The sequence below is a fragment of the Neltuma alba genome, unplaced genomic scaffold (genome assembly GCF_004799145.2).
Source record: "Neltuma alba isolate B1F8T4 unplaced genomic scaffold, ASM479914v2 tig00012088_pilon, whole genome shotgun sequence".
NCBI classification, from domain to species: domain Eukaryota; kingdom Viridiplantae; phylum Streptophyta; class Magnoliopsida; order Fabales; family Fabaceae; genus Neltuma; species Neltuma alba.
In genome coordinates this window covers 160,670-171,075 of record NW_021636646.1, presented here as the reverse complement: position 1 = coordinate 171,075, position 10,406 = coordinate 160,670, and the positions used below count along the sequence as shown (strand labels likewise).

The following is a 10,406-nucleotide window of genomic DNA, read 5'->3' as shown; positions in this document are numbered from 1 at the left end:
CTCTATATTGGGTTGTTTCTTAGGGTTGGGTTCCTCAAGGGCAGCCATTGCCCCCCCCCTTCCCCCTTTCCGTGTTGTGGCTAAGGTTTGAAATCCTTCATCTGAAAGTGCTTTTGCTGTTACTTTACTTCAAGTTTTGCGCCTATAATTACAAAAGCTGATTGAATGATTAAAGGCAACCATGGCCCCAAGCCTTGGAATTTTCAGACACTGCACCGCGATCGCCACACGTAACCTTTCTACTTTCTAACTTTACTTGTTTTTCCTCTCAATCTTCACACCCCCCTCCCCTTTTTAATTTACTTGCTATTATTGTCTTCCGTTAAGGCTTCCTAATTAAGTACGGCAACAATACATAATCCTATTACACTGTCACACTTTCTAATCTCACCTCTTCTTCTTTTTTCCCCCTTGGGACTAATATAATTTCTAGTTCATCAAATTTCCTCTCATTTTGATTTTAGTTCCTCAAGTTTCAAATCGATCTTTGAAATTTTATTTTATTTAAAGTATTGGTTCCTATAATCTAATAAAAACTTGAACCACTTTTTTTCTTAAGGACCACAATCTATGATTTGAAATTTGAGGGACTAAAACTAAAATAAAAGCAGGTTTGAGAGACTATAAATTATATTAACTCTTTTCCTTATTGAGATATTATTTTGTACGATGATCAAGTTTGTATATATAAGATGAGGAATCGAGAACCCCCCCCCTACGGACTGCATCTAAATGTCAGAATCAAGAAGCTTAATTATCATTTTTTGACCATTTCTTCGGAAAAGAAACCAGGTCATAAAACAATATACTACGAAAATCTTACAAGAAAGCTAAGAACGCATTTACGATATTTATTGAATGAAAAAAAATGAAGCAAAGTAGAACGTAATAACAAACAATGATGATGATGTTAGCCAGTTATAAATTTATTAGCAAGAAGGATCGATTGAAAACATATTTATTATGAAGTGTATTTTTTAATTATTATTTATTATTTTATTTATGAACTGATCAAGAATGATACTATATGTTATATATGGCGCGGTGAATGGTGGTTAACAAGATCAATCGAGCAATGCCAACCAACAATTAAGTGATTACTGATGATGATGATGATGGCTATGGGATTGTAGGGTCAAACCTAAACATAGGGCTGGTGGTGGTGGATCCAATGTCACAGAAAAGAAATTGACCAGAAGAAAAAACCAATGCTAAAAAAAAAAAAGGCCATACTTGATTTATCACGGTCAATATCGCAATCCTGAAAGGTCAGTGAGCTTAAGTCACAGTATATGCCTTTGATTTTTTGGGTGATGCTATAGAGTCGATGCACATAATAATAAAAAGAAACGAGGCTAGCTAAAGGACGAGATAACGGAGGGGAAGAGGGGGAAGATGAAGAAGAAAAGTGAGAAGGAAAAAGCAAAATGAAGAAGAATATCTCAACAAGGGGTTGAGTAGTGTGTGTACAAATGAAAAGGGTGATTCATAAATTTCTGAAACTAGAGCAGAGAACTCTAGCCAGGCAGTGAATATATCATTCGGAGAAGAGACACAGCTTTCATGGCCAATATATGATTCCTATCTGAAAGTGCTTAAGTGGTCCTCTCTCTTCCAGTTTTCCCCCTAAAAGCACCTCTTAAGCTTTTCCATTGGTAAGAGAGATCGCAGGACTCTTTCTATTTTTTGGCCCCCTCAGCCCCCTCGCTTTGTAAAAGACTAAAAGCAAATGACTTTTGGCTTTTGCGGCTTACCCTTTTGCTTCTTTTTAAAGTCACCCTCAAACGCAGATTTTGATTGTATGCACAGATATGATACTTTTCAGATTCCTATACATTAACTACTTTACTTGATCCTGTTCCTTAAAAAAAAAAAAATTCAGGTGATACTGCGTATATATCGATCATTCGTCCAATCATCACCAAACACACTCTATGATGAATTTCAAATTATACATCAGATAATTCATTCTCTCTTGAATTTTAGTTATTCCTATCATATAATGAACATCATCGATAAGAGAAGATACTAATTATTAAAGCCTTTCTTTGGCACATGCTCGAATCCGGTTTTCAGCCTTGTGTTTAGATGTTAATTAAAATTTAAAACATGGGGTTTAAAGCGACACTGACGTCTGATTTATACTCAACATCATGAAAGTTTTATATATCGTCACATATATTTTTGTAACGCTTTCCAAGCCCAATGTGTGGCCAGCTGATCGGGAGACTCTCTAGCGATTCACCGACATTTAGCGCCCCGCGAGATTGCCAATCCATGGAATTGAGTCTGTCCCGGACATTCTCTTCAAAATAATTATAATATTTAGTGACCATTTGTTTTTTTATGAATATGTTTTTGTGAACTTTGTTCCTTTTGAATTCTGTGCGGTATATCCATATGCAAAGAGGGGCGGGAGACGGGGCCCCCCCGGGGGTGGGTAGGAGAGATGAGAAAAGTGGCATAAAAGCAGAGAAAGATAAAGGCACAAAGAAATAATGCATGATTGGGTCATCTTTACTTTTGATGAATTGAAGGTAGCTTTTTCCCGTAACTTTGTTCCTCTCTTGCCTTTTATCAATAGAATACCAACCATTAATTATTCTTCATTTCTAATGGTTGCTCGCTTTTCATAATTTCCTCTTTCAAAAACATGATGTCTACTTCTTAATAATTCATGCCCGTTGAAAATCTATATGCTGTCTTATTGTCGATTTAGTAACACCCTTCTTCGTTGTCAAATTTCTCAAAGATAATCTAATCATCACGCAAATTTATCGGTCAAGATAGAAAAGGAAAAAAATAACAAGAGATTGGGTGGTCGACGAAGCTTCTGGTGTGGGTGTTATATACAACAAGGTTGTGTCCACTACGTCTTCGAGATGCGGGAAGTGGACAGTTTTTTCATTGGAGGTATTTGTAAATGACCAAAAAAGTACTTATGCTCTGAGGGCTGTATCAAAGTACAAGATTGGAGGTCAGTACCCAGTTCGAGATGAGATTAAGGTGAATAATTAATGGACCTGTCACTGAATGATGGGGCTCGTGAAAAGCGGTTTGACTATACATGAACCTAATTAATGCCAAGCCATGACAGCGGCAGCCGGCAACCAGCAGAGAAGGATTCCAAAGCAATGCTGCTAGAAGTATATAACTTCCATCATCTCATCAAACTCGTTGTAGGAGATGACTCCTAGAAAGTAGAAACTAGCCAAACGTCGTCATAATGGCACATGCAGCGTCATATCCAAAATGGGCATCTTAACCAGTGGTCCTAATGATAATGAGGGAAAAAGTCAAGGCAGTGCGTTATAGCTTCATAAATGACAATAACCGAGACAAAAAATGGAAGAGCCGAAGAAGGTGAAACTTGAAAGAGGCCAGTAAACACAAAGGAGACAGGACCAACAGGAAGGATCGAGTTTAAATCTGTGGTCCATTTAGGGATAAGAAGTGCAATAGTGGGGGATATCCCTTGTTTGTTTGGTAGCCATAACACCTAGTACCCACCGGCTTTCCAGTCACTTTGTCGACACTGGCCAAAATGCAGAGACATGGAAAGAAGAAAAGCGGAAACACAAATCCATAGCGATCCGCTCCGCGGGAGGGCCGAAGATTGCAGGAGGCGGTGGAGCAGCCAGATAGGACGCAATGGACTTTTGTGATGAACTCAAATTCATAATGCCCTAGGTGATGGCCCAACCCGGCCCCTAGATTTGGGACTAACCACCCTAGACGCTGACCACAAAGTTCTAAAGAGTAAGTGAAGACACAACTCTCGTAGTCCTAGGCTCTGGAGTGGCTCCTGAATCCAAAACTCCTTTTGAATATTGGATTAATGAGTTTGGGCCACCTGACGCTACGCATCTGTTAATGGCAAAAGCATACACTGCACGCATCTCGTAATGAGGTATACTTAATTAGTCAGAATAACGTAGTTTAGATAGGAAGAAGAGGACGTGTCACGCAAAACTGATAATTCATAAATCGTAAGTAATAGGGACATTCTACGGTGGCCGTCAGAAAAGGGATCACAGGGACATGTTAACGTGCTCCCGGATGGCGTGTCGCCGTCAACCAGACGTGAACCACAAGCATTGCCTCCATTTGTGCGACGCCCTCGCATTCCTACACGTGGTGTGGACCTTCCACTTGTGCAGAAGGCAAAGCTGCATTCTGATTGACCCCATCTTAAAAGAGAAATGATCCCATCTTTTTATTATTAGTATTTTTTGAAGAGAATATATTTTGAGAGAGAGTGGGGGTGGGGGCCCAGTGAGGCGGCATCGGATTCCAAATGCTGTCGCGAGGAAAAGGACTGGCGGAGGTGATGGCCCGCATTCTATGGGGGAGGGACTAATAAAATCTGAAACCCAAAACGCAAAATCATGAGATCTGATTAGAGCCTCCAGATTGTCGCTTAACATGCTCTCATTTGTCGGAGCCCTCTCTCAGTAGACTAGAACCGGAATAATGATGCCACCATGTTCATCTTCTGCGAATCTTGTCTCTGCGCTTCCAAAGGCTGTGGTTTGGTGTTTAGTGTCTCCGTGCTCCCCTCTTGCGTACGACATCCTCTCCTCTTCCGTTTTGATCATCGTTCCATTCTCACCAAATTCTCTCTTGGGGGGTGACCAGCCTCACACTGTAAATATATTATTCGCTACTGTTGGCAAAGTAACAGCCGCGCCCCCTTGCTGCTCTGCTTACATACATAATTACGTATGACTGCTGTATTCTGCTGTGCTCGCGGCTCCCCCGCGGATAAAGACATTCCCTCAGTCAAGCGCTACCTCTGAAGCTCTGAACCCTTATTATTTTACAGTACGGAATGCGATGCACATTCCACAGCACATGTCAGAATCATTGAAGCACACAGTGAAATATGAGAAATGTCATTGAAATGAACCCTCACCGTTTTACAATATTAGAAGCGGAGTCCCCTTGCTAGTAACAGTCCTCTGCTCTCCGCAGATATCCATCAGAAAAATCATTCTCCAGATTTCCAGCAACCAAGCAAATGAGAGAAGAAAGGTCGCTCTAGAAATCCGTGACCTCAAAAACTCCGGAAAATATGCGTCCTGCTCCTGCAAATATTATTTACCAAAAAATAAATAAATAAATAAATTATACTCAGATTTAGGCATTTTGTCTGAGTGTAAGAAACATATTCGGGTCAAATAAATTAAATTTATAACTTTTCTTTCGACAAAGTATCTTTAAAAATTAATTTAACATCATGTCTGAGCAACCTTGATCATCTTTTAACTGAAAAAAATAACTGGATCGTCGTCCCAATGATTGGTGTGTTTTCTATTGGGCCCAAGGCCGAACAGGGTCGAGAGAAGTCATGCCTTCGGCCACCAAGGTCCAGATCCATGACGGGATAGGGCCAGGACGTAGTCAATCAAAGCAGGTTTTAAAAAAATAATAATAATAACGCACGAGCAGGCTCTTACGCCAGGAAAAGGGCGAAGCGAGCATTAACGGATAACAAAGGAGGCCGGGGGACGAAAAGACTGGAAGATGATAGCAGCAAAAATGGGAGGCGCTCGCGCCATCTCTGCGCACCCCAGATTCATGTCTTCTTTCGTTGGAGATCTCCTCTTACGCTCAACGCAGCCCCATCCTCAACTATTCCGTTATAAGCCAGGTTCTTCTTCCTTTGTCTTTTTCTCCCTCCTTCGTGTGAGCTACTGTCGATACCAGCTCCCTTTTTCATCAGTTCTGTTAGTCTTCCAAATCAGTTATCTGGATATCCTTCATTCAACTGTATTGAATTCGGTATTAAACATATAAATCACGGCTATTTCATTATTGCTGTCTCATCAACATAATGGAATTTCAAGGAAACATAAATTTGTCTCCAAAGTCAATATATCAAATGGTAAAAGACATACTTCAAATATCAGTTTAATTCAGATTTCGCAACATTTTAACATTTTGACATTGAAACTCTTTGTACTTATGTACAGAAATAATTGAGATAAGTCATATCAATATTTAGACATTGAAGAACACATTATAAAATAAAAAGTAGTGAACAATATGTGGCGAGAAAGCCCTAGTTACACATAAGTTGATTTTTTGGGGCCCAGCCTTTTTAGTTTTTAACTGATTCAAACAGCTCTACTGGCAAGCCTCTACATTGATAAATCCTGTCCACAATTAGTGATGTCATCATGGTACTAAAAAAGTTGTAAGCTCAACAACCAAAAAAAAAAAAAACAGAGAAAGAAATCCAACCTCATGCTACGTATGCTGTCAATACAATTTCAGCTATACTGGACGTCCCATACTTTAAACGAAATTTGATACAAGTCACATTGTTCATGATTTGTGAACAGTGCAACTTGTTGTAAATTTTATCATATACAATCATGATTGATGATTATTTTTTCTCTCTTTCTTTTCTAATTGCTTCACTCACTTTTATTTTGCCGCAGGATGCAACCGTGTTTCAATGCAGTTCTCCAGAACTCTTTCTGGCTTGACCAACCTCTTATTCAATAGCAGGTGCTTACACCATATTATGCATTTGGAAAACTTTTATGTTAAAGATTGCACGAAGCTAACGGCATTCCTTCCATATAAATAATTTAGATTGTCCATTGTGTATCCTGAAATTGACATGTTGCTTCGTTGTCAGTTATTCATGCTGTGCCATTAATCTCACATTCTAATGATATTGCTATTGCACAAATATTACGCAGATGTTATATTGTGGAAGAATGACTGTCAATAAGTTATTTTTCCTGGAATTAAGTAGCAGAAGTCATATTGGCTTTCTTAGATTATGGAAATACGTTGAAGTTATACATTTGTTGCACTTTGCCAATTCACAAATCTGATGAAAAAGGAAAAGTTTGATAGTTTCTTACTTGAAATATAAAACGCACTCAAGGGCTGCGGTTGGAATCAATGTTCTGGGATGATCTTGGTTATCTCTTAATTTCAGAATACTGGCTCTTTCAATATCTAGATCTCTCAATCATTGACTTCAGTCAAAACCACCATGCATGCATGCTTTTCTAATTAATGTTTAGGTGATGGCTTACAATAATATCTGCAGAAAACTAGATGATTTGCCAAATAGTAAGCGTAAACGCTTGAAGCCTGGAAAAGTTTCTCCACCTCGACCAGTGCCTAAGCACATAACAAGGCCTCCGTATGTTAAATCTAAGATGCCGCCTGGGATAGCGAGTGGACCTGAAGTTCATGATGAGCAGGGGATAGAAAGCATGAGAGCTTCTGGAAGGCTTGCAGCGCAGGTTCTTCAATTTGCTGGCACCCTAGTCAAGGTGAATTTCATCTTTTTGGCCAGTCAGCCATTTATAATCATATTGCATATCTCCAATGCTATGATTTGACTTGTATGATTTGCAGATATTGTTGTTGTTGTCATTGGTTTTACTTAGTTTTAACTTCTGTTGGCAGCCAGGCATAATGACGGATGAAATTGATGAAGCAGTTCATCAAATGATAATTGATAATGGTGCCTACCCATCTCCTCTTGGCTACGGCAATTTTCCAAAGAGCGTCTGCACATCTGTGAATGAATGCATCTGCCATGGAATACCTGATTCCCGTCCACTTGAGGTCCTTTGTTTTTTTTTTTTTTTTTTTTGGCCAAAAACTTGAGGTCCTTTGTTTCAAGTGTACAAGTTCTTTAAATATCATCAAGTGCGAGAAAATTAATTGCTGAACATTCTTTGATGTACAGGATGGTGACATAATCAATATTGATGTTACAGTTTATCTAAATGTAAGGTTTTGATCTTTTTCTTTGGTACTAATTACATTGAAAGTAGATATTCCCTTATCTGTTTTCTGTTAGCATTAATGATTTAGCAGGCTTCATTTTGGGGACTTTATATATGGTTGGTTGACTTGTAGGGCCATCACGGTGACACGTCAGCAACTTTCTTTTGTGGAGATGTTGATGATGAGGCAAGAAATCTAGTTCAGGTGCCAATAAGGAAACTTAATATTTGCAGATATCCATTTGTTCCCCACTGTCAAAGCATTAGTAGCATTTTCTTTTTAGAGGATGACTTTGACTTTTGATCTGAGAACCATTTTAGTTACCGGTTTGTTTGCAAAAATAGATTACTCAATGGAATTTAACTGAGTCACCAATAAGACTATAGATTGGTTGGATTTATTGCATATTGGTGCTCATTACTTGTACGAACCATAATACAGATTAAATTTAGACAACCTGAATTTTTTTAAAAATTTGATATTTATTTTATTTTAAAAAAGTGAAATACGAAATTAAAATAATATTCCATCAATTAGCTTAAAAAGATATTAATCATTATATTTAAAAACCTAAAAACTTCAAATTTCAAGTCTAAATCGTTCAAATAAAATCTTATCAAGCCTAGCTGTGGGGATCTTGCTCATTGCCTCTATTGAGCGCCGAATTTTGATCCAATTGAAGCACGATTTCCCTGGGGACCTATACAAGCTGGGATTTTATTCTTTTTAGAGGTCTATTCATGTCTTTGTCGGTACGACATACTGAACTGAACTGACCTTTGACACGTGGAAGGTATTACTTGATGAAATGGCTTTTTGACTTCAAATTTAACTGATAGTTTGCAACATACATGATTACCTGCATATAAATAATTCAAAGTTTATTTGTGGGTGCTTCACCATACTGCTATTTGTTGTCATGAGGATCACATGGCATAAACCTGCACAAATTTATATTTGTAATTCAACATTATAGTATAGCATGATAGCAGAGGCATGTTTTGCCTGACATTTTACATAATGGGCTTGAGTTTTCTTGATCAAACTATTTATTCAGATCAAAAAATGAATCTCAATTCTGGGTTGTCGATTGTGTGACTTGGAAATTGTTGGTTTATGTCATGATTGTGCTGGAGTTCATCCTATTTATACTTACAGGAATGATTGTTTGGTATTGACACAGGTAACTAAAGAATGTCTAGACAAAGCAATATCTATATGTGCACCTGGAGTGGAGTTCAAGAGAATTGGCAAAACAATTCAGTAAGAAGTTTGCATTTATCTTGTAATGCAGAACTCTAAAGTTATAAAAGCTGTCACGCTTTGCTTATTTTAGTTTTCTTATGCATAGTAATTGCATTGCTTCATATCAATCGCGATTAGCTTGTCTACATCTTAGCCAGCCATGTGCAGTTTTAGGCTTCAATCTTCATAGTAGAGTCCTTTTGGCGGAATGGAAAGAAAAGACATAATATAATGTTTTTCTTAAAGATTTTTAATAATATTCGTTTCTGCTTCTCTATCCTCTGATGTTTTTTTATTGAAGGCAGTGTACGAGAATTGCCTTGTGCTTGTGTTACTGATTATAAGTAGTTGCGGACCCTATTAGGCGCAAGAATTTCATGAATTATTTTATGATTCTTGATCATATAATGACTCAAAATTGATCCTTTTTTGTTAATATCACAAAACAGTGATCATGCAGATAAATTTCATTATGGCGTTGTCCGACAGTTTGTTGGTCATGGGGTTGGCCGTGTCTTCCATGCTGATCCAGTTGTTCTTCATTACAGTTACTATTCTCAACTTCATTCTCATGTCATCATACAGCTCAATTTAATTCTCTAGTCTATTACCTCTGCGAGGGGATCAAGGACTATATTTTCTCGGAATCTTCAGTTATTGTTGAGTGAGGAAATTTATTGATGTTTTCAGGAAACAATGATGGTGGAAGGATGATGTTGAACCAAACATTCACAATTGGTAATGGATTACATTAGTGAAATCCAGATTATGCATGACTTAAATCATATCAGCAGTATTAACTTTTTTGTTTGCTGCGCGTACGATTATTTTGTGCAGAACCAATGCTGACTGTTGGCAGCATCAATCCCATTATGTGGAATGACAATTGGACCGTTGTAACCGAAGACGGAAGCCTCTCTGCGCAGTTTGAACACACCATCCTAATTACCTCTGATGGGGCCGAGATTCTGACCCAATGCTGACAGGTCCAACGCTTAATATTTGCAGACAGATCCTCACTTGAAGGTATAGTATTCTTCATGTCACTTTTTAAGTGACTTCCAGAGCAAGGAATTCATACCGGAGGTGTCACGATTATTTTCATTTTTTGCCGATGCCCTCTTACTTGAATTTTTGCCCCTTCATACCTGTTGTAATGGTTCTTCCGATATCTAAATTAGAAGTGTCGCATATTTATCGAGAGGGACAGACGGAAAATCATGAATTTGTATAGCTTAGTATCAAGGATTTCTCTAGTTTTGTATCTCCTCGGAAGGGTTGTGTTTTTGGATGGGTTTCTCTTCTGATTCTCGATCTTGTCAACTGGACGACGCTCTGCTGAATGCTAGTGCTCCATGTTACCAGTTAATACGTGTCGATTTTCAGCTTATTTTTCT

General features: G+C 38.3%; 1 protein-coding gene across 1 annotated transcript; it reads left to right on the top strand.

The window, feature by feature from the left end:
* The first annotated feature begins 5,476 nt into the window (after positions 1-5,476).
* Positions 5,477-10,314, top strand: LOC114722243 (methionine aminopeptidase 1D, chloroplastic/mitochondrial). Its single transcript, XM_028908224.1, has 10 exons — positions 5,477-5,653; positions 6,447-6,516; positions 7,073-7,301; positions 7,438-7,599; positions 7,724-7,765; positions 7,897-7,968; positions 8,948-9,027; positions 9,459-9,556; positions 9,700-9,747; positions 9,847-10,314. Exons 1-10 carry the CDS (start codon positions 5,527-5,529, stop codon positions 9,990-9,992), a joined length of 1,074 nt encoding a protein of 357 aa, XP_028764057.1. The 5' UTR covers positions 5,477-5,526; the 3' UTR covers positions 9,993-10,314.
* Positions 10,315-10,406: the final 92 nt, after the last annotated feature.

Excerpts from the sequence above, each read along its gene's own strand:
- LOC114722243 (XM_028908224.1), top strand. The coding sequence starts at position 5,527 with ATGATAGCAGCAAAAATGGGAGGCGCTCGCGCCATCTCTGCGCACCCC. Across the intron at positions 5,654-6,446 it reads ACTATTCCGTTATAAGCCAG|GATGCAACCGTGTTTCAATG; the intron begins GTTCTTCTTCCT and ends ATTTTGCCGCAG. Across the intron at positions 7,600-7,723 it reads CTGATTCCCGTCCACTTGAG|GATGGTGACATAATCAATAT; the intron begins GTCCTTTGTTTT and ends TTTGATGTACAG.